Raw genomic sequence first — 24679 nt, 5'->3', positions numbered from 1 at the left:
CAGTGGCTATTGCAATAGTAAAGGTAAGACATAGTGGTGGCTTGGACAAAACTAGTGTTGTAGAGGTGGTGAGAAGTTGGCATATTCAGAATATGTTTTGATGGTAGAGCCTATGGAATCAGACAATGGATTGGAAGAAAGGAGTAAAGATTTACTGCAAGATTTATGGCCTGAGCAATCAAATGAACAGTGATTCCATTTACTGAGAAGGACAACACTGGGAGGAGGTACAGATCTGAAAGAAATAAATCAAGAATTTGGTTTTAGACAAATTGAATGTGACACTCCTATCAGATGTCTAAGTAGAGAAATCTAACAGTCAGTTGAAAACAAACACCAAGATTTCAAGAGAAAGGCCATGATTGAATCTGGAAAGTTGGTATACAAATATATACACATGTCCACCTGTGTAGTTGGTATTTCCAACTATGGGAGAAAATGAAATGAGATCACTCAAGGAGTGAGTGCAACTACAAAAGTGGCCCAAGGGCTGAGTTGTGAAGCACTCCAATATTCAGAAAGAGGGAAGAAGAGAGGATCCAACCAAGAAGACTGAGACAGAACAGAGTATGAAGAGGACCAAAGCGGGCTCACAAAGCCATGTGAAGAATGTTTTTCACAAAAGAAGGAACTGGCAACTGTGGCTGTTGAGCAGTCACTAAGGTGGAGATTGAGACTTGACCTTCAGTTTGGTGACATGGAGGTAACTGGTAACCTGGAGAAGAGTGGTTCAGTACATGAAGGGTACAAAAGGCCGAGTGAAGAAAATTCCAGGAAGGAAGCAAAGTGAGGAACCAGATATGAATAGAAACAATCCTTTTGCTGTAAAGGCAAATGGAAAAACAAGTGATAACTGGGGAGCGATGTGGGGTCACAGGAGGGTGTGATTGTGTTTTTAAGATGGGAGCTATTCCAGCATATTGATATAGTGATTAAAATAACTCCATAGGCCAGGCACCGTGGCTCATGCCTGTAATCCTAGTACTTTTGGAGGCCAAGGTGGGCAGATCACAAGGTCAAGAGATCAAGACCATCCTGGCCAACAGGATGAAACCCCATCTCTACCAAAAATGTAAAAATTAGCTGGGTATGGTTCTGCATGCCTGTAGTCCCAGCTACTTGAGAGGCTGAGGCAGGAGAACTGCTTGAACCCAGGAGACGGAGCTTGCAGTGAGCCGAGATTGAGCCACTGCACTCCAGCCTGGTGACAGAGCAAGACTCTGTCTAAAAAAATAAAAAACTCCGTAGAGAGGGATAAAGAAAGTGATAATGTAGGAGAGACAGAAGATAATCACAGGAGCAAAGAGGTTGTTCTTACCCAGGAGCTTGAGCTCTTCATCCTTCGAAACAGGAGGCAATGCAGAGGGCACAAGGACAAAAGTAGCAGGATGTTAGTTGCATGGTGAGAAGATGCCACTGCTTCCTTCTGATTGGCTTATTCTTCTTGATTACCTAGGTGAAACAGAAGGAAAGTCTTTGGCTAAAAGGAAGAAAAGGGAACAGTTGGGAAAATAATCTATGAAATAGTCTTCTGAGAATAAGAGTTAAGAGTGTTGGTTAACTAGATAAACATAGTAGATTTGTGGGTAGCACTGAGAGCCCGCTTCAGTGGCTATAATTATAACATGAGACCAGTCAGCATAGTTGTAAGTTTTATCAGCTACATTTAGCAGTTCATGTATAGGTAGGCATGAAATAGACAAAGAGTTGGATTTAACCAAGATGTGTGTATATACATGGTGAAAGATAAAAGAGGGAAGAGAGTTGAGAATATACACAAAGGAGTGATTATAGTAATGGACCATGGAATATAATTCAGTCAGTGAATGAAAAGAGGCCTTTGAGGGATGCTAGAAAGTGAAAAGTTGGTCATGTCTAAAGGTTAAAAGTCTAAGTAGGTTTGACAATTCATTAGGGAAAGAGACTAGAGCAAGTATGATTGGGTGATACCTAATGTTGAGATTATAAAAGGAATACTATGCCCCGGAACCTAATTTTATTAGTAACTGCATTCCCTCTGTAATCACTTAATGGAAATGAATGAGGGGAAGTAACAAGAAAAATAAACTGCAATGAGGATGGGTAGTGGGTACTAAGAGTCCCGTAGTTCTGGCTTCAAAGGAGCCAGAGATCATTAGAGAGGATGGAGGAATAGTGTTCAGGATATCACAAGGGAGCACCTTCCTTAATTCCATGCCCAGGAGCATGGGGGGTGGGAAATGAGATGGCCACTGCTAGAGAAGGCTGCAGGGGAAACCATGTCCTCAGGGTCAGCTACACTGTGGTTAGAACTGAAAGGCAAAGTGGACTCTTGAGCAGTGGTTGAGATTATATGGGATTTTGCTAAGAACTGATCATGAGATCCAGAGAGCACAGTGGAAGTTAACTGAAGAGAAGAGGTGAGATTAGGGAATGTACAGAGTTTGGAGTGAGAGTAGAAGAGATGAGGATGACTTTCTATTAACAGGAAGGTAGGGTATATTTGAGAGACTAGTATCTTAGACAGTTTTAAATGATTTAAAAAATCATTGGTGTGATTTTTTAACTCTTAACTCTCTTCCCTCTTTTATCTTTCATCATGTATACACACATATCCTGGTTAAATCCAACTCTCCATCTATTCCATGCCTTCCTGTACATGAACTGCTAAATGTAGCTGATAAAACTTACAACTATGCTGAATGGTCTCATGTTACAATTATGGCCACGAATCTCAAGCTGGCTCTCAGTGCCACCTAGAAATCACTGTGGCATGGAGTAGGCTTTACCAAGAAGACAGAACTCTGTGAAAGCCTCTCTCCCCATTTAGTCCTGTGGTGGACTGCGTCAAAGTTGGAGAAAAATGGATCATATCAGAAAATGAAAGGTAGGCATTGGGTCTACAATTTAAAGATCCCATTTATGTTCCTTCCTATTCCTTGACCTGACCAACTTTATACTTCTTCACTCTTTAATGGCCTCATTTTCTTAAATTCCTTGATTTATCACTATAATCTCAATAAACTAGGTATTGATGGACCATATCTCTTAATAATAAGAGCTATTTATGACAAAGCCACAGTCCAATATCATACTGAATGGGCAAAAGGTGGAAGCCTTCACTTTGAAAACCAGCACAAGACAAGGATGCCCTCTCTCACCACTCCTATTTAACTAGTATTGGAAGTTCTGGCCAGGGCAGTCAGGCAAGTGAAAGAAATAAAGGATATTCAAACTGGAAGAGAGGAAGTCAAATTATCTCTGTTTGCAGATGATATGACTGTATATTTAGAAAACCCCATAGTCTCAGCCCAAAATCTCCTTAAGCTGATAAGCAACTTCAGCAAAGTCTCAGGATACAGAATCAATGTGCAAAAATCACAAGCATTCCTATATACCAATAATACACAAACAGCCAAATCATGAGTGAACTCCTATTCACAATTACTACAAAGAGAATAAAATACCTAGGAATACAACTTACAAGGGATGTGAAGAACCTCTTCAAGGAAATTACAAACCACAGCATAAGGAAATCAGAGAGGACACAAACAAATAGAAAAACATTCCATGCTCATGGAGAGGAAGAATCAAAATCATGAAAATGGCCATACTGCCCAAAGTAATTTATAGATTCAATGCTATCCCCAACAAGCTACCGTTGACTTTCTTCACAGAATTAGAAAAAATTACTTTAAATTTCATATGGAACCAAAAAAGAGCCCGCATAGCCAAGACAATCCTAAGTAAAAAGAACAAAGCTGGAGGCATCACGCTACCTGACTTCAAACTGCACTGCAAGGTTAGAGTAACCAAAACAGCATGGTACTGGTACGAAAACAGATATAAGGACCAATGGAACAGAACAGAGGCCTTAGAAATAATGCCACACATCTACAACCATCTGATCTTTGACAAACCTGACAAAAACAAGCAATGGGGAAAGGATTCCCTATTTAACGGTGCTGGGAAAACTGGCTAGCCATATGCAGAAAACTGAAACTGGACCCCTTCCTTACACCTTAAACAAAAATTAACTCAAGATGGATTAAAGACTTAAACATAAGACCTAAAACCATAAAAACCTAGAAGAAAACCTAGGCAATATAATCACTCTCTTGCATATGTCTTCAACATGCCCTTTGTCCCTTCTTCATGCCCACTGCCATTTCCTTAATCTAGGACTTCGTCAACTCTTACATGATTTTCTTGCATTATCCTGTTAAGTAGTTTTCCTATCTCTATTCTCAGCTCTTCTCCCTGATTCAACCTCTGTGTTGCTACCATGAGTGCAAATCATCATATCATATTGTATCGTATTACTCCCTGCCTAAAATCCATCAGTGGCCCCAAACTGTACATAGGACAGAGCCCAAACTATTGTTCCCCATCCTGGGTGGCAGTGTGATGCAATGGAAAGAACATAGGCTCCAACCCCAGAATCTGAGTTCTGCCATTGTTCATGGTGGGACTTTGAACAAGCCAAACTTCTCAGAACCTCAGTTTACTCATCCTAAAATTGTTGTACAATTAGAACAGTTTCTATCTTGAAGTTTTCCATGAGGTTTAATAAGAAAGCGTAGGCCGGTGTGGTGGCTCACGCCTGTAATTCCAGCACTTTGGAAGGCCGAGGTGGGCAGATCATGAGGTCAGGAGATCGAGACAATCCTGGCTAACACGGTGAAACCCCATCTCTACTGAAAATACAAAAAATTAGCCAGGCATGGTGGCGGGCTCCTGTAGTCCGAGCTACTCAGGAGGCTGAGGCAGGAGAATGGCATGAAACCAGGAGGCAGAGCCTGCAGTGAGCCCAGATTGTGCCACTGCACTCCAGCCCAGGCGACAGAGTGAGACGCCATCTCAAAAATAAATAAATAAGTAAATAAATAAATAAATAAATAAATAAGAAAGTGTAGATAGTATTAACCATAGCACTGTTAGAGTGTGAAAAAGATTAATTCCTGTTCTTAACTAAACTATGTGAATATTGAAAATCTGTCTCTGCTGTCTTTCTAGTTTCATTTTTAACCAGTCCTTTGGTACTTTTCTCAACCCCTGTACTCCCCGCTCTACTCTTCACCTTCCACTCATATTGTGTAAACCATTCATACCCAAATGTCAGGCTTTCCTCAAATATGCCATGTTCTGATATCTCACTTTCCTGGCACTTGCTGTTTGCTTTACTTGTAATGCTTGTCTATTCACCTGAATGGCTCTTCTTCACCCTTTTTTGCTCAGCTTAAAAATGTTACTCTTTTGTGAAGCCTTTCCTAACTCCCAAGATCGTCAAATGCCCCTCTTTAGGGTTTCAAACATATGCCTCTTTTATAGGGCATATCATTTGAACTGTAAAACTGAACATATGTCAGCTAACACAATAACCTCCACGTGAGACGATGAGGTTCTTGTGGAAGAGGCTGGGTCTTGTTCAACTATGATTTCCCAGTAAGAGTACAGAGCTTCCCACACTGTGGGCAATGGGTAAAGGTTTGTTGAATTAATGAGTGAGTCCCTGGACATGGCATTTTTCACATAGATTAGGCTCTTCTGCTCAGCGTGTACGCAAGTACATATAAGCATGCTTAGTTGAAAGAAACAGAAATCTACTCAAGGTAGCTTGAGTATAAAAATAGTTTAAGAGAACTCTGGTGAAAAATACCACAGCTCTCCAAGGACTAGGCACTAAATCTAATGTAGGCACATGGAACTTGGAAAAGTATGGTCATACTCTCAGGTTATTCTTTTTGTTTTTTGTTGAAATACATGTCACTACTTTTTCATCTGTGTCATCTTCCTGCTTCCCTAGTTGGAAATCTTTTATCTATTTATTCCATACTTTTCTGTACCTCGATGACTTTAACTTACATGTAACTTTGGCTTGCTGTGGAGTTGACTCTGGCTCTGTTGAATATTTTTCTGTTTTATCTCTTGGTCAATGCCACCACGGCAGAGATCACTACTTTGTTCATTGCCATGTCCTTGGTTCCTGGCATATTTTAGGTGCCTTATAATTGTTTATTATTTGAATTTTATGAGTATCTACAAATCACCTTTTAAACTTTTTCTTTCAGTATCATAGTTTTCAATTCTCTTGAGAAAGATTCTGGTTCAGAGTCTACCCTTAGTTTAATACAAAGAGTTGGGCTTCTATAGTCTTAACTATGGCTTTCTGGACCCAGCTCTTAAGCAAAGTCTGTGGGTGGTGGAGTGAAAGGTGGTTAGACATCCCAAACTACAATTTTTATAGTGCCTATGAATGTACTTTCCAGAATTAGAGCCACTGCCCATCTCTTCAAAGAGGTCATCATCCTTGGAAGCCACTTTTTGAAGATTCTCCAAGAACACACTGAAAGTGAGATGAATATTCAACTTCCACTGGGCTGACTGATCTGGGAATTTTTTTCTGTCTGGGAGTACAATGGGTTCTCCCCCTAGGAAGAAAACCATGAAAAAACAAGGATGATTTTGTATTTTCTTCAACCTTCATCTCTTCAAGTTTTCGTATTTACATAACTTAGCAAGGTCTAGAGACCTGATGTGGCCTATTCAAGGACCCATTGCTAGACTAAGGAGCAAAGGTGTGTGTTGGCATCCCACCCCACCGTTCTGCTCACTTTATGGGATTGACCTGCCCATTTTATCCTGGCAGTAAGGTTCTCTGCCAGAGAACATTTCTTTGCTCTCACACACTTAGTACTTATAGATCCATATAGCAAAGGCCAATACACACAGCAGCACATCCTTCCTAGCTAACATCCTTTTGTTGGTGCTACAGTACCTGCCACCTACCTCCCTCTATGAATATGCCTCAGCAGCTGGCTTGCAGCACATTCATTACTCTTGAGAGAGGTGGATGGAGTTGGGATGGAGGATTCTGCTTACCTGCTCTGCCTTGGTAGAAGAAAAGTTCTCTAGCATATCTGCCTGTTTCTTGTTCCCCTAAGAAGATGTGCACTTACTACCCTTTCTTAGCAACTTCTTTGCACTAACATGGACATATGCACCTTTTTGTTTATTTAATATATTCCTCACTGAATATCCCTCTCTGTTGGAAGGTTTACCCGAATTGGCACACACCTCTGTTGCAGAAATTGTCACATTACATTGAGGATGTTTACATGCCTATCTCCCTCCTGACACATATACCCACGATGACACCAGATCTTAGAGCAGCAGAGACTCTGTGGCAGATACACAGCTCCAGGTCCCTTTAGAGTGTTGTCTGGCATGTGGCGAGGTGAAGGCAGACTTACATGGTTTAGTGGGAAACAAACTTACTCAAGTAAGAAGACTTGGGATTGGTTTTGGCTTTGATGCTGTCTATTTCTATGACCTTGAGAAGTCATTGAACTCTATTTCTCTCATCCATGATACATATTACCAACTATCTGACTTGCCTGCACACAGGGCTTACATTCAGTTGATATGGTTACATCAGTTTTTAAAATATTGAAACACTTCTATACAGCTGGTGAATAGTCTTCACTCCAACCCCCAGGTACTTCCCTAACCACACTTACTCCCCGCCTGTAGCCCCCAGATTTCCTTTTGATGGTAACCAAAAGGAGAGTATACCTCAGGAGGCTTCTAGAGCCCTGCCCTGGCACTAGGGCTGCCATCCCTTCTGATGAGTCAATGCGCTTCTGTTCTACCTGCTGATAAATACTGTGAATGTCACTCTTGGCTCTGCCATAGGGTTGGGGTGTCACCAAATGATACAGAGCACATGCAAACACTTTGCACACTGTGAAGGGCTGTATACATAGACATCCTGTCCATAATTCCCCAGAAGGGATTAGAGCCACAAAGGAGGGAAGGGGCTTGTTTCTAAATTACAACTCACCCTGTATTTAGTTGAAGGCTGAGGAAGGACTTGGTGGGGAGGGCTTGACATGCTTACAAGCTGACTGAAGGGAGTTCACACAAAAGTTCAGGTGGACCCCAGGATGAAAAAGAGTGTTTCTCACAAAACCTCCTTAAAAGTGACTTGTTCGAATTACTCGCTGCAGCAGCCTGGGATTCAATTTGCAGCTCTTTTAAGCACATACACCATCAGCTCTGTTCTCCCATCCCAGCCCGATTGCTCACAATTAGAAGCCCATTTCACTCTGCCCTTAGTTTGCAGGTGTCTCCTTAGGTAGGACAAGAGCAACCTGCAAGTGGAAGGTGGAGGGTGGGGAGAGGAGACTGGCTGGAATGAGGGTTTGCACGATCTGGTATTTATGGAAAATTTGATGTGCTAATGAACCTGAGGACCATCAGGGCTTTCTCAAGGCAGGATGGTCTCTGTCAACAGACCAGTTAGCACACAATTATTGGCCCTTCCTGAAAGCTTATCTGAGGCATTCTTTGAACAGTGTGTGCCTGAGTGAACTGCACTCTCCATTACCTGTATAGGTTCTCTTTATAATCTGCCAAAACTGTCTGCCTCTTCTACAGAGAAAAGTGCAGGATTCTCTTGAACAATCCTCCAGAGATGCTGAGGTTTTCCTCACTTTGGGGCGAGGGATTGGGGGGGTCTCAGGCTATTCTGCTTACTCAAGTCAGTACTCAGGCAAAAACTGCAATAGGTCCCTCTCCAGCTCCCTTTATTCTTTTCACCTCCTTATTTCTGAAAGGAGAAGACAGCATCTCAGAGCAGAATAGCAATGAAAAGCACTGTGACTTTGGGAACTAGTGAAACTTGAGTGGGCCTTCCTCACTCTTCAGATTCTTCACTCTAACAGGAAATGAGCATAAGGATCATGTTATTTTTCTCCTTATTCCCATCCTTGTGCCACAATTAAAGTGAAGTTACTCACACCCTTTCAATGACTTACCTAATTGATTGTCCTCTTGTGGGACTGACCTTTAGAAAACAGTAGAGTAAAGGTCAGAAAATTGCATCAAAGATAGCCCAGCATGATGAACAAGATGATGGTGGTTGGGGGGGGAGCGGGGGAAGCAGATGCATTGGTGGCAGGTAGGGATGGGGGAGGGAGAAGGGGAAGGAAAGGAAAGCTCCTATTGTGGCTGTTCTCTAGCCTGTCCTCCTCTTTGGGTCACATCTTATTCCCACTTAAGGCTTGTTAACTTCCTTCTTTCCTGGACCTGGTTGGTGAGTGGCCAAGTCAGGAGTAAGCGGATGGAAAAGCCAGTGAAAACCCCAATGATGATGGAGTGGCCAGCTTACCTGTAGGCAGGGACAGGCAAGCCTCCAAATACCATACACCTGTGTCCCACCTCTGTCCTTCAGCCCACCCTAACCTAGAGGGGCAAACTTCCCCAGAGTAGCTGGGACAGTTATTGGCCATTGGCTCTTCAAAGGGGGAATTCGACACCATTAAGAAAGTGAAGACTTTACCTTGAAATGAGGCTGCCTCTGCTTCCCAAGTACAGTCTGACCAGTAGTCAATCACCCACTCACCCAATAAAGAAACATGATTCAGCACCTGTGTCCACATGTGGAGGGAGGCAGGCTCATGTGCAACAGCCAGAACACTGGGATTATTTAAGTACATTTCCACTTGTCTCTAAGCTCCTTACTGGCCATGACTATATCTTATTCATCTGTGAGTTCCAGATGCTCCTTGAATATTTGTTAAATGAACAAATGAGTAAATAAAAGAATGAATGAATGAACCAAATAAATCTTATCCTTGCAGGTGACTGTATGACCTGGAATAAGTCATTTAACTTATCTGAGCCTTGGTTTCCTAATCTGCATTGTAAGGATCATCAAATTGATCTGAAGTCAGTACAATTTGTTTTGTTCGATGTTAACATTCTGAGGAGAGAGCAGATCACTACAATGTGTTGGGTGGACTGGTTTGTTTAGAATACTTGTGTTTGACAGAGATGGCATGTAAAGGATTTAGACTCTGTTTTCTGCAGTCCTTTGACCTGCCTGCTCAGGAGACAAAGAGGTATTGAACTGGAGTCTGAGGACTCTAAAGTTAGAATCCTGTTTCTGCTACTCATCAGCTCTGTGGTCTCAAGGACTATAACTCTCTGAACCTTACTTTCCTCCTTGGAGAGTGATAGTAATGAGATTTGTTCTGGTGAGTTCTTGGGAAAGTTAAGTAGGAAGTTCTTGGAGGAAGAATATGGAAAACTGTAGAGAAGCTGTCCCTGCCCCTGGCGTGGCCTCGGTCTAGTTCTCCCTGCTGCCTCTCACGCTCTGTGCCTATTGCTACCCCTTGGTATTTGTGTGGAGTTACCCTTCTTTATTCACTTTCCCCTCCCTTCCTTGCCACCCCTACTCATTCTTGAAAATGAATTCATGGCTTACTTCCTTCATAAAGCATTCGTGGACTACTTCAAGCTACAGGAATCCCTCCTGCCTCTCTCCTGACTGTTTTTGCTCAGCATCACGCAATCTCTCACTTTATCCCTCTGCTCTATGTGTGTTTTTTAAACCTAGGTCTACTAAACTCCCTTGAAGAATGTCCGTTACACTTTCATATTCACCATGGTAACAAGGCAGGGAGCTAGACACATGCACTATGCACTTCCAAGCCTGTGTGCTGCAGAGATCACACTGTCCCTTCTCCTTTTCCTCGTAGTACATTTCCTCTCTTCCCACCTGTCCACTCCCTACTTCTCCTTAGGGACCAACACAGATGGTGCCTCCTCTGCTACTTCCTCTCTTGTTTCCCTTTGTTTAGAGCTGTGCTTCCTTAGAGCTCATCATGATGCGGGCTTCTACCGTGACTTGGATGTCTGTCAGTCAGCTGTGTAGGCACCTACTTCCCCCACAGGTTATGATCTCCTGGAGGATGCAGTACACGATGTGTACATTGTCGCACACACCTTCCTACCCTGAAAAGCTTGGAACATATTATACATGCATTCTCTTGTTTATTGAGTACCTACTATGTGCCAGAAACTGTTAATTGCTGTCAACAACATGGTGAGCAAAATAAACATGAGCTTCCCTCTTTGGAGCCTACAGTGTGTAGGATCCAGACATGGATCACATTCTTGCAGAAAGGGATGCAAAACTGCAACTCCTGTGCCTACTGCAAAGCAAGGGGGGCTGAAACCAGAAGAGGAGGTCACAGGTGTCAGAGTGGGCTTCCACGATGAACTTCAGGAAAGGTGCTCTATAAATGTTTGAAGAATTACATGGAATTAAACAGTGACTGCTCAATAAATACTCCTTGATTCGTTGACTGATTGTTGGCAAAGCCTTCAGAGATCCTGAGAAGAAAGGGCCTCGGGTCCCCATCATTCTTATTACATAATTATTTCAGTGCATTTAAAGCTTCCCATTTTTCATCTTATACTTTAAACATCAGGGAAAACTGATGGGCCAACTTTATAATATTTTAAAATGACTCTATGGTGTTTTGGAATATTACATGGCTATAAGAGTTTATGTATATTTAATATATGTATTAAAATATGCAGTAAGCCCATGGCTGATTTTCTCTAAGGACGTCTCAGTGCCGAGGTGGGACTTAAATGTTTAATACTAATACTAATACTCATAACTCATATTTCTCTAGTGCTTTTCATCTTTAGGATCCATAAAGAATGTGAGTAACACATCACGTGGGTGCAGCTGGGCTTGCCAGCAGGCTGACAGGGACCACATATGGCCTCTTGCCTTCTTCTGGAGGGAGAAGGGGTGACTCGAGCTTAAGGTTTCACTCCTTCTCCAGCATTCTCTGCCTTTCCAGACACAAATTCCCTTTGGCTCTCTCTGAAAGGCTCTCACTTACATACAACTGCTGCTGCCAGCCATATGTAACAGACACTCACTGCCTCAGGACAAGGAAGAAAGTGACTTTCTACCTCTGGAGTACGAAAAGGCACATATCACTGCTGTAGCTGGTTGAGGACAGGATGTGGAGCTGGAGATGGAGCAGCTGGAGAAGGGAAGTACAAAGGGAGTCTCCACTTGTTATCTAAACCCACTCCCTACTCCTTCCTTCTCTAGGTCACCGAGACCAGGACCGGTCCTCTGGGCTGCAGCAACTATGACAATCTGGACTCAGTCAGTTCTGTCCTGGTACAGAGTCCGGAGAACAAAGTGCAGTTACTTGGTAAGCAGCACTGTGATAGTTTTCATACCTGTCACATCTGATTAAAAAACAAAAAACAAAAAAAACCTAGATCAAATAGCAGGATAAAATTCTGCCTGTTCCATTTGATCAAACCTTCTTAAGACAAGCACTACCACAAGTTCTGGGACCTGTATTTAACAACTTCCCATCATGTTTTAAGAAACTTTCTGGTATGGTTTGCCCTATACCCCAGATCTATTGCTCATATCACATGACACCTCAATCATCCCACTTCACATTCCATCTCAAGTCCTCTGTCACAATCCTATAAGGAACAGCATACCCATCCTTATAAGCCTTTACCTAGTTCAACGATCTTCATTTCCCAGAAAACTCTCTGCTTTATCCCAAAGACACATTGAGGAATAGCTGGCCTTTACAGAGTGGTTATAAGACTACCATCCAGCTCAATTAAGAGCTATACAAAGTGGGGAACCACTACTTACTGGAACCACAGTTTGAAGGTGGCCCCTGCTTTCTGTTATCTGTCTGTGATCTTGCAAATGGGTGATTCAAGTCAGGAGATGAGTTTGAGAAGAATAAGAATTTGATTTGAGACAGAACAAGCAAAACTGTGAAAGAAAAGGGAAAGAAAACCACACTAACTCTGGAGGTTGGGGGCTAAGGGCAGACGTGCATCTCTTGCTCTCTGTTCCCCACAGACATCCTGGGGGCAGGGCTATGCAAACTGGTTCAGTGGGAAAACTTTATTTTTCTCAAGGCCTAACTGAATTGTACTCTGTTTAAGATATTACTGTCTCAGCATTACAAAATCAATAACCCTCACCCAGGATCTACGATTACAAATTCCAGGCAACCTGAGTCAAATGTGACCCAGCAATGCTTTAGGAATAAAGAAATATATAAGAAAGAGGATTAAAAACTCATTTATTTAGAGCTACCTAAGGCAATTAGCATTCCTCTTCACTGAGGTCCCTGGATGGGCTGGGTTTGTGTCTGGAAAGTAGCAGTGAGTGAAGTTCAAAATGTCTAGTTGTTCATTTGGAATAGTTTATGCTATTTAATTTTATAGCCCATCACTCATGCAGACATTTCTCGGGGCACTTATTTTATAGCATGGGAAGTGTTCTGGTGAGGAGGAGGGATGTGATGGGGGAGGTGAAAGGAACGAACTTGGAAAGGGTGAGTGCTGAAAGCAAGCATGTGGATGGGGTGTGTGAGGAGAACCACTCAAATGCCACAGTAGGCACAGTGCCAAGAAAGGAAAATTTAGGGGCAGTTCAGAATTGGAGGTAGACCTCAAGAAAGAACAACAAACACCCACTGCTGCTGGCAATTTTAAGTTATATTTTGAGGTCTGCTGAGACTGGGATACATACTTTGAGTTCTCTGGTTTCCTGCCAAGGACAAGGTCAAGGGCCTAAAAATAAACAGCTGGCAGACATTTGAGGAAAGAGGAGCTCACCATATCCAGAAATTCTCATATTCCTCACTTTCCTGGCACAAGGTTTCACAATGTCCCTACTGGGGGAGCCTCCTGCAGATCTGACCTCGAACGTGGCCCAGACTGCATCCAAAGGCGTGCCTACCCTTTGTTCATCCTTTGGTAAGCTTCCAGCAGCCGCCTTGTGAGTGGCTTGAAGCCAACTAGGAGTATGTTCTGCTGCAGGTAAACTGGTAGTTACTGCAGTTGGGTGGAAAGCTCAGAGCAATTTAGTGCATTATCCAAGATCAGAAGCTAATTGGAAGAGAGCTGAGAGCCATTCATATCTATCCAGGCATGACTGATCTCAGGGCATTGACCACCATCCCATCTTCAAATCTTCTTAAGAGTTAAATCCTATTGAAATAGGACAGGCAGTCCCAGTTATATAGTATTAGCTGATGAGACAAGGGCAGGATCTGAAACTAAGCAGATTCTATGAGTGCTGTGATTTGGGCAGGTCACTGTGGTCTTAGGGCTTGGATTTCCTTACTTATAAAAACCTGAGTATGAGCACAAATGTTATTTGCAATCATATATAAAAAGTACCTGGACACTGTATACCTACAATATCTGTTCCTGTCTCTTAACCAGGACAGCTTCCCTGGTCATCAGGGCTGGGGTGGAAGGCCCAGAAGGGTCAGAATTCAACGATGTCCTAGGATGCCTACTGCTAATCTGAGTTAAGCTATAAACAGGAGGATGGCTACAGAAGGCAGGGCAAAAAGCCCATCAAACCTTGTTTTCTCGCCCAAGAGGGCTGTAAGCTCTTCTTTTATCTGAAACATCTTCCCGTTTCCATCCCAGAAATGCTGATGTGTAGCCAATAAGCCTGTGCTTATGATATGCATGCTCTCAATTTGGCTGATCTGAGGGGTTTGGCTAAGCCTTGGGCTTTGATGTTCCCATCTGCATTTTCAGATCCTCCCCCATCTGTCACTGGGGCAGCAGTAGCCTTCTCTCCCAACAAGCTCAGCAGGATCAGGCCCTGGGGTGACCATGCTTGGACCCAGGATGCACAAGTCAGCAGAACCCCAGCTGGGGTTCCTGCAGCCTTGGGCATGGAAAACTGAGTCCTCACTGGTTCTTCCCAGAGATTCCTTGACACCTCCTTTCCCCAGGCCTTCAGGTGCTGCTGCCTGAGTATCTGCGTGAGCGCTTTGTAGCCGCAGCACTCAGCTACATCACATGCAGCTCTGAGGGTGAGCTCGTCTGCAAGGAGAATGACTGCTGGTGCAAGTGCAGCCCCACCTTCCCTGAATGCAACTGCCCTGATGCTGACATCCAGGCCATGGAGGACAGCCTGCTGCAGATCCAAGACTCCTGGGCCACTCACAACCGGCAGTTTGAAGAGTCAGGTGAGCAGCCAGCTGACCCAGAATTCCTCCCTGTCAATGAGAGGTGGCTGTGAGGTGCAGAGCAAGAACATGGGGAGAACAAAACTTGAGAGTTGAGGATCCTCATGAGGATCCTGACATGGCCAGTTACTGGTCTGTAACCTCAACCAGGTTATATCACCACCCTGAGGCTCAAGTGGTTTCAGTTTTTTCTAGGACATTGGTATTATGTCCATTTACATAGGTGTGTTTTAAGGACTTAATAAAACTAAGATAAACGTAATTAAGGACATAGACCTTGTTTGTCTTATTTGCTACTGATTCCACAGTGCCTAGAGCAATGCTTGCACATAAGGTTCACTATAAATATCTGTTGAATAAATGAAGTGCATAGAATGGTTCTAGATGACATCCAATACAATTCAGTTGTTGTTTGTTGCTGTTAAAGCTAATATCAGTTACCTTGAGACCCAGATTCAAGAGAACTAGTTTTGCATCCTTGCCTGGTTTGACAAACTTTATGACCTTGGATTAGCCGTGCAGCTTCTCAAGGTCTGAGTTTCCTCACCTGAAAAAGAGGGAGGGTGATAATAGTGAATGGAGGGCTCACATGAGATCATGTAGATGAATTCAATGTATAAATAACTCTGCATGGTATATTTGCACATTTCAACACTACATGAATGATATTTATGTGGATATAGTTCAAAAACATAATATTAAATAAAACAAAGCAAGACAAAAAGGTTACATTATATATATATATTTATATAATGTCTTCATATAATACTATAATTTATTAAATATAATACATGTTTAATACCATTTATATAATGTTTACAAACAGGATACCTAATGCATGATACTTTTATGGATAACTATATTTGTAAAAAAATTAAAAATATATGATAATGGAAAAGAAAACATCAAGAGAGTGGTTATATCTGGATAGAGAGAAAGGGAAGTTTAGGGCCCTCCTGTGCAGTATATTTTGTTTGCTTTATTTCTTAAAGAAAAAAATCTGAAGCCAATATGGCAGAATGGCAAAAGCTAATGGCAGACACATGGGAGTTTGTCTTTTTGTTCTGCATGCTCTTCCATATACTCAAATGTTTTAACTGTGCACATACTAGATGTTAGTGCCATTACTAGGCATGCTTCTCCAGTCTTCCGGGGAAATGAGGAACCAGGTATATGAGAAATCAAAATGAGCTGAGGCCCCAGGGGTTGCCATTTTAAGTCCTGGACAAGGCATTTAGTAGCTAAGGAGAATATCACATTCCAGTCCCCAGCCCCATGCTTTGGGCTATGGTGGTGGGTTATGGTCTGTAACATGACTTTGGGCCTTTACTACTATGAGTTACTGCTAATGAATAAATCAGGGCTCTCTAGACCTCCACCAGGAGACCTGACAGCTGCAGGTCCCAAGGAAAAGCAGAGTAATGCACAGAAACCTGAGCATGAGTTCAGAAGCCATGGTGTGCCCAGGAAGCTCTAAGGAGAACCTAGACTCAGCAGGAACTTAGAAGCAGAAGGCAGATCGCTTCTAAATTTGCTGTAGGGCAGAATGGGTATCTGCCCAAGAGCTGAAGCTGAAAAGAGAAGAAGAGTATCTTAGACAGTCAGAGAGGAGGACATGGATGGGAGGGGCCGGTCTCAGGGACTGGAGGATTTCTAGAAAGATTTCTGAGCTAGGTGCTGCATCTTCTCTGGGCCTACTTGTGCCAGTCTGGGTGCACACTGACCTTCATGAGGGCCCCACATGTTCCATATGGGTGTTGTGGCGCTATTGAAGAGGATTGGCCTTGAGATAGTGTCATGGATGTCTCAGAAGGAAGTATAAAGGGGGAAAGAGATGCACCCAATGTCATTTGCAATAGCAGGAGCTCTGGCCCCTCTGAGGGTAGCAGAGATCTATTTTGAAATTCAGAGGCATAGGGGTAGAAAAGATGACAAAATTCCCGAGGCCATATTTTACAACATGTTAATTATTTCTCAATAAAGGTGTTGATTTTTTAAAAAGCACCTGGGAGAATGGGTGTGCAGCCTCCTTCCTCATGCAGTAACTGAAGGGCCCTGGATCTGGGCAGTGTCCACCTGTCCCTACCAGAGCTCTGCATAGCTGCCCCTCAGCTCAGGTCCTGCGTTCTTGTTCACAGAAGAGTTCCAGGCCCTGCTGAAAAGGCTGCCCGATGACCGGTTCCTGAACTCCACAGCTATCTCCCAGTTCTGGGCCATGGACACCAGCCTTCAGCACCGCTACCAGCAGCTAGGAGCTGGCTTGAAAATGCTGTTCAAAAAGACCCATCGGATTGTCCGCCGGCTCTTCAACCTCTGCAAGCGCTGCCATCGCCAGCCTCGCTTCCGCCTGCCCAAGGAGAGGTGAGCACCCCCCGGATGCTAGAGCAGAGCTCAGCACCTCCCCTGATAGCTACTGAGGCCAAGGAGAACCCTCTGTCCAATGTAGGGGATCTGGGAGTGGTGACTCACACATAGCCTTCCAGTTATCTCAGCCTACTCATGTGTGTCATTCTCAGCTGTGAGTTGTGTCTGAAGTGAGACAGAGAAAAAAAAGATGGGCTGATTTTACTTTCATCTAAATTATAGTTGATTCAAATGTTATTCTAGTAATGCTCTAATTCTCATTTACTGATTTCCATTTTAATAAGTCTAAGAAAGAAAGGGATGGAGTTAAATTTCATCCAGCTATTGCATCTGATGAAAAACACACACACTGGCTTGAGTCAAACAAATGATTCTACTCTGCGTCACAGGAGGAAAGAAAGTGGAGACCTGCACCCTCAGGGATAGAGTGGGGCTGTATCATTACAGGCATCCACTTGTTCATCCACTCATTGATTTACATATTTGACAAGTTTTTGAATCCATATTCCATGCCTTACTATTAAGCTGCAGGGATATTCATGAGTTGGAAAGATTTAACAAACAGAAACATAAAAACTAGAAAATTATAACTATGTGGCAACCACTTAAATTTATGGTGGTGGAACATAAATCAAAGGGATAGTCTCCTAGAGGTAAAAACCAGAAAGGAAAGCTTCCTTGGAGAAGGAAGTCTTGGAAGAGAGGGAAATTGCTTTGGTACACGTGAGGTAGGACAGTCTTCCAAGTCAAGGAGGCCACCTTCACAGCCAGCAACCCAGTGGTGCAGCTCTATCAGAGGCACAGGTAAGAAGGGAAGCGTACAAAGAAGAGGTTTTGAGAGGAGTTCATTTATTCTTCTTTCAACAAATAATGATTAAATGCTTACCATGCATAGAAACAATTCTCATTTCTGAGAAGCGGTTGGTCTCAAGACAGTGTTCCTGCTTTCATGGTATTTATTAACAGGGAAGCAGTTTATAAACAAGTAAACAATAAATAAATAATTTCAGATACTGATAATTGTCATGGATTGAATAAAACAGGGTGATGTGATGGAGAGTGAGTGCAGTGGTTCTTCTGGCAGGGACATCAGGGTAGACTTCTTTGAAGAGGTAACATAAGAGCTAAAATCAAAATTTCAAGAGAATCAGCCATAGAAAATTTCTGCTCTTGGTGGAGGAGTGAGAGGAGCAGAGAGAAGAGAAAGGACAGAAACCTTGAAGAGGGAATGAAAGTTGGCAAGAAGTTAGAAGATTTGAAGAGCCATCTTATTTAGAAGACTGAAAACAGATTTGACACAAAAGATGCTGGAGATCCTCCGTAGGTTTTTGAATAAGGGAATGAAGTAGGACTTAGGAGAGATGAACCTAGTTGCTCTCAGTACAAGTTTGGTGTCCAGTATTTCTGGTGCTGACCCATCAGACACAGAACTCTAGGCTTTGCTCAATTAGTCCAAAGTAGTAAAGTAGAGTTTCCGCCACTCAGAGATCTCAGGGATTTTATCTTCCTCATTGCCTTCCATGCCTAGTGGTCAATGTCTTGCTACCCTTAGGGAGGGTGTCAGTGTGTGACTTCTGTTCACTCTTACTTCATTTTATCTCTGCTCCCAAAGGTCCTTGTCCTACTGGTGGAACCGAATCCAATCCCTCCTCTACTGCGGGGAAAGCACCTTTCCTGGCACTTTCCTGGAACAGAGCCACAGCTGCACCTGCCCTTATGATCAATCTTCCTGCCAGGGCCCCATCCCATGCGCCTTGGGCGAAGGGCCCGCGTGTGCCCACTGTGCTCCAGACAATAGCACACGCTGTGGGAGCTGCAATCCAGGCTATGTGCTGGCCCAGGGGCTGTGCCGGCCAGAGGTGGCTGAGTCCCTGGAGAACTTTCTTGGGCTGGAGACAGACTTGCAGGACCTGGAGCTAAAGTACCTGCTGCAGAAGCAGGATAGCCGCATTGAGGTACACTCCATATTCATCAGCAATGACATGCGGCTGGGCAGCTGGTTTGACCCTTCCTGGAGGAAGCGCATGCTGCTCACCCTGAAGAGCAACAAGTACAAGCCTGGGCTGGTGCACGTGATGTTGGCCTTGTCCTTGCAGATCTGTCTCACCAAGAACAGCACCCTGGAGCCTGTCATGGCCATCTATGTCAACCCCTTTGGGGGCAGCCACTCTGAGAGCTGGTTCATGCCTGTGAATGAGGGCAGCTTTCCTGACTGGGAAAGGACTAACGTGGATGCAGCTGCCCAGTGCCAAAACTGGACTATCACCTTGGGGAATAGGTGGAAGACTTTCTTTGAGACAGTTCATGTTTACCTACGGAGCCGCATCAAGTCCCTGGATGACAGCTCCAATGAGACAATCTACTATGAACCCCTGGAGATGACTGATCCCTCTAAGAATCTGGGTTACATGAAAATTAACACCTTGCAGGTCTTTGGCTACAGCCTGCCCTTTGACCCAGATGCTATCCGGGACCTAATTCTCCAGCTGGACTACCCATATACTCAAGGTTCCCAGGACTCTGCACTCTTGCAGCTCATTGAGCTCAGGGACCGGGTGAACCAGCTTTCTCCACCTGGCAAAGTCCGACTTGACCTTTTCTCCTGCTTGCTCCGGCATCGGCTCAAGCTGGCCAACAATGAGGTGGGCAGGATCCAGTCCTCCCTGAGGGCTTTCAATTCTAAGCTGCCAAACCCTGTGGAATATGAAACCGGCAAACTCTGTAGCTAATGGGCGGCCCACTTCAGCACTGGGCAAGGAGGCAATCCATGAATCTGGGGTACAAAGATAATCTAAGCCCTCACCTTAGTGCCAACAGGGTATGCTCCCACCACGAGACTTTCAGCATCCAGCAGATGGGACCTGGAGGCTTGAGCTGAAGCAGACGAGAGAGACAGCTACTGTGCACACACGCGTACACAGACACACACACACACACACACACACACACACACACAGGCACAGGGAGGCTACAGCTCAGCAGCCTCGGATCTGTAAAGTCGATCGGTGCTTTCTAAAATGAATGCAATTGAAAGAAAGGAGCCAAGGAAGAGATTAAGAAAAAGAACCAGCCGAACCATGAAACAAACAAAAATCCTTAAAAGTGATTCTTGTCATTCAAGAAAGCAAGAGGGGACAACAATGGGAGGGGTCGGAGCTCTTCCTCCCCCTCTGTGGAGTCACTTTTGTATTCTTTTTAACCAGATTTCTTAAAATGTTGTTGTTTTGTGAATCCTGACATTGGTTCTTACTTTTGTATGCTGCCTCCTCTGTGCCCTCCCAAATGCTGACTGGGAAACATGAGAAGTACAACCAACAGAGGAACGAGTGCCAAGGGCAGGCAGCGGCCTCCTTGTTCCCCTCCCTTACTCCTCCTTCTCTGCTGCCTCCTCCCCCCACCAAGTTTCAGGGCCCTGGATTGTTACCAGTTCCCCTTGTGGTTCCTTCAGAGCTCCTTTCCAACAGCATCTCTCTGTCCAAGAAAGCAGCTCTATCAAGTTAGAGAGAGAGAGAGAGAGACAATGTGTAGGAAAATGTTCTTTTTTAAAAAAAATAACAACAAAACAAAACAAAATTATTTATTTTGTGATTGTTTTCCTTGTCAATCTGCTCCAACCACCTGAACATCTAAGTAAACATTTACCTGGTTTAATATATTTTTGGAAAGGCCTTTTTTAGTGGGAAAAATGAGAGAAAAAAGAAAAAAAGGGTGTCGTTCCCTGGGTTACCTGGATTTTTCTTTTTAATTGCTATTTGCATGAGACAAGAGTGTCCATGAAGCAGAGATAGTACTGTGTGGGAGGCTGGTTGATTGACAGATACGCAAGTTACACAAGGGAATGAGTGCCTGTGTTGACTGGGGTGTGAGGGGTGTATGAGAGAGAGAGAATAAATGAGAAGTGAGGTAGAACTATCCCAGAAGGTTATCTCACTACACTCCCACCACCTTTTCTTCTCTCTAGGTGTGAGGGCTAACATGGGTCCTCAAACCAGGATTTCCCATGATGGGGAGAGTAGTTAAAAAGGCCTTGCTTCGAAGAGGAACTGCAGTCTTTGCACTGGGCAAAGTCCTGCTAAAGGGGCTCCTGTTTGCCGACACTGCTGCAGACATCAGGAGAATTTCCCATACACTGCACCTCATGGTCTGGGATCACCCTTTCCCAGAGAAAACTGGGAAAGATGGAAATGTAGCATCGGCTCCCTCCATTCTGTCTGATTACCACATTCCCAACCAAATAGCAGCTTTGACATACAGGACACAGAACAATGCATCCTTTTCTCCTAGTGCCTCCCTCCAGGTGGTATGAGAATCACTTCATAGCATCTCTTTTGGAGAATCACTTCTCTGTCTATGCTTCACATTCCAACCACAATGCATAGGCATGACAACCCCCATTTTATTCAGGAGAGAGTCACCACATAAATATGAAGTATCTCATTTCCTACCTGTGGTATATATCTCAGTTGGCATAAAGTGAAACGGAAGACAATGAGATGATGATTATGTCTCTCTGCCTGGGGGCCTTCTGTGTTTATTATTGCATGCGGAAGAATTTGACATTATATTTAATCATTGCATGGTCTTTCAACCTATAAGAAACTGAAATCCTTGGTAGATAAGCAGCCTGGGGCATTTCTTTCTTCATCACTTTTCTGAAGGCTTCCAGGGTAGCAATACAGAGTGATAGGATGATCTGGGGTGAGCACGGTTATTGGCTGTCTATTTCTAGTTAAAGCCACTGCTTGCTTTGGGAAGTTTGTGCAGAGCTCCTCACCCATGGGAGATGGAATAGGCAGATGACACCATCAGCGGGAGTGTTGAGATGTAACCGATGAGGGTGCTTTTGGTGGGAAGGGGGTGACAAGTGGTGGGAAGGCTTTGATACCTTCCAGTGATGGGGTTTGAGTGGTAGATACCGGAGTCTAATTTTAGCGCTCTGAAAGTGTATGTCTACAGGCAGTAGGAGTATGGACAGGGACTCTTACTCATTAATTAAAGGTGCACCTTTAGCAAACTGTCAACTGCCAGGCACAGCAGTACTCAGAGTGGGGAGGACAGCCATTGAGAATGTACAGTGCACAAAGCAGTGTGGAGTCTCCGTAGCACAAGCGTGACTGCCCTAGTGGGAACAGAGTCATCACATGAGGGCTCACATCCCACCTAGGGTATTCCCACAGTTGTGGTGAGGGGTGGGAAACCTCAGCCATCTGTCTTTGTATCAGCGACCAGACTGGGAGAAAATTGCACCTATGGAGTTATTAGTAAGGATGCTGTGTCTGTTTATTTCAGAAATACGAGATCTCTTGTCTTGGGAGGGTTTCAGGAAGATGATGGTGTGATGTATTGTGGTTTTAGGGAACATATGCATCCATTTCCTAAGCTTTCCACATCTTGCCTGTCTGGATCTTGCCTGTCTGGAGGTTTAAACTATGAAGCTTAGGGTACCAACTCCACCTAAAAGTATTACTACACATTGGTAAATATTTAGTGGTGCCTTTGATTCCAGATGCAAGTATCATATTGATAGAGGGCCTAACAAATATTAATTACAGAGGTAGAAATGTCTATATTTGACCTAGTCATCTGTTTACCTGTGATAGATGTCTGATTTGTGTGTTCTGGGACAGTGATAGGTTGCTTGGTGTAGAAGAGCTTATGTCAAAGGAGCAGGCCAAAGACTTTGCTTCTAGAACACAGGTGGAAGAAGAGGGGGTGTAAGGGATGAGTAGCATCCTTTAAGAGGCTTTCAAAGGCTTGAAACCATGAGTTTAGCACAGAGTTTTTTCAGAAAGCTTGGCTAAGAAATGCTGTAATAAGAAAAGGCTGTCCTCAGTTGAAACTGTCAACTTTAAAGTCTATAATAACCAAAATATGTGAACCACCTATTCACAGACACAGTTACAAATAAAGAATTGTCATGAATTAGTACTGGATTGTCAATGTTGGTGAACTCATTGTGGAATTAAGAGCAAAATCACAATATACTTCCTACTATGCATTGGGTAGTAACAATTAGGAATTCAAGTTTTAATTGTAACCCCAAAGAACTAATACATCAAATGCTAATCTGCCTTAATACTTGAGACTAATATTTCTAATACTAAATAATATATTTAATACCTGCTGCTAATAAAATATTGCTATGCTCTGCAAGCACACGCATGCATCAACAGCCAAAAACATAAATGAAGATCACTTCCAATACTGGGTATTACTAATAGTTTAGTTCCAGTTCTTCTGTGTTATTTTTTCTTTATCAAAATATAAAAATAGTGGTCATGATAGGCAAAGCTGCCTTGTAAGTAGACAGAATATGTTGCCTACATGATATCCTGTCCCAAAATGCCACTTGAAAGTCTGTAATTTCATCAGATAGGTTTATTCTTTTGCATTTCAGAAAAGTCTCTTTTTTATTTTTTTTGGCCATTATATTCTGCATGAAAACTAAAATACCCTGAAAAAGAAATCAGTCTTAGAAGTTAACCCAATGGCAAGATAGAAAATTAGATTTTTAGAGTTGGAAGATTTTTAGAAGTCATCTAGTAAAACAATCTCATTTTTGACATGAGGAAAAAGAGGTTAAAAAATTGAGAAGTTGGCTGGGCGCAGCAGCTCATGCCTGTAATCCCAGCACTTTGGGAGGCCCAGGCAGGTGGATCACACGGTCAGGAGTTCGAGACTAGCCTGGCCAGCATGGTGACACCCCGTCTCTACTAAAAACACAAAAGTTAGCCGGGCATGGTGGCACACGCCTATAGTCCCAGCTACTCGGGAGGCTGAGGTAGGAGAATTGCTTGAACCCAGCAGGCGGAGGTTGCAGTGAGCCAAAATCACACCATTGCACTCCAGCCTGGGTGACAACAGAGTGAGACTATATTCCCCCTCCTCTACCAAAAAAAAGAAAAAAGAAAAAACTGAGTAGTTTGCCAGGCCTGGTGGCTCATGCTTGTAATCCCAGCACTTTGGGAGGCCAAGACAGGTGGATCACTTGCGGTCAGGAGTTCGAGACCAGCCTGGCCAACACAGTGAAACCCTCTCTACTAAAAATACAAAAACTAGCTGGGCGTGATGGTGTGTGCCTGTAATCCCGGCTACCAGGAAGGCTGAGGCAGGAGAATCGCTGGAACATGGGAGGCAGAGGCTGCAATGAGTCAAGATTGCACTATTTATTGCACTCCAGCCTAGGCGACAGGGTGAAACTCCATGTCCTTCCTTCTTTCCTTCTTTCCTTCCTTCCTTCCTTCCTTCCTTCCTTCCTTCCTTCCTTCCTTCCTTCCTTCAGTGATAGGCACTAGGCTAGGTGCAGGATATTCAAAACTCTATAAAACATGTTTCCAGACCAGAAACAATTGTGCAATATGATGTGGGGTGGAGAGCGGGGCAGTGGGATGTATGAACAATTCAGAGTGGCACATTCTTAGTAGGGACGTACAAGGTATTGATGGAGCATAGAAAGAGAGCATGTCACTCCCTGGAAGAGACTC

General features: G+C 43.6%; 1 protein-coding gene across 1 annotated transcript in view; it reads left to right on the top strand.

Moving 5' to 3' along the window:
• BRINP2 (BMP/retinoic acid inducible neural specific 2) overlaps nt 1-23353 on the top strand; it is a 112864-nt gene extending 89511 nt beyond the window's left edge. Inside the window, exons 5-8 of the mRNA XM_007989390.3 lie at nt 11903-12008; nt 14595-14831; nt 16970-17192; nt 18808-23353. Coding sequence (XP_007987581.2) covers nt 11903-12008; nt 14595-14831; nt 16970-17192; nt 18808-19924 — 1683 coding nt within the window. The 3' untranslated portion in view covers nt 19925-23353. The remainder of the gene's footprint in view (nt 1-11902; nt 12009-14594; nt 14832-16969; nt 17193-18807) is intronic.
• The last annotated feature ends 1326 nt before the right edge of the window (nt 23354-24679 follow it).

The sequence above is a fragment of the Chlorocebus sabaeus genome, chromosome 25 (genome assembly GCF_047675955.1).
Source record: "Chlorocebus sabaeus isolate Y175 chromosome 25, mChlSab1.0.hap1, whole genome shotgun sequence".
NCBI lineage: Eukaryota > Metazoa > Chordata > Mammalia > Primates > Cercopithecidae > Chlorocebus > Chlorocebus sabaeus.
This window is presented reverse-complemented; position numbering and strand designations above follow the sequence as displayed.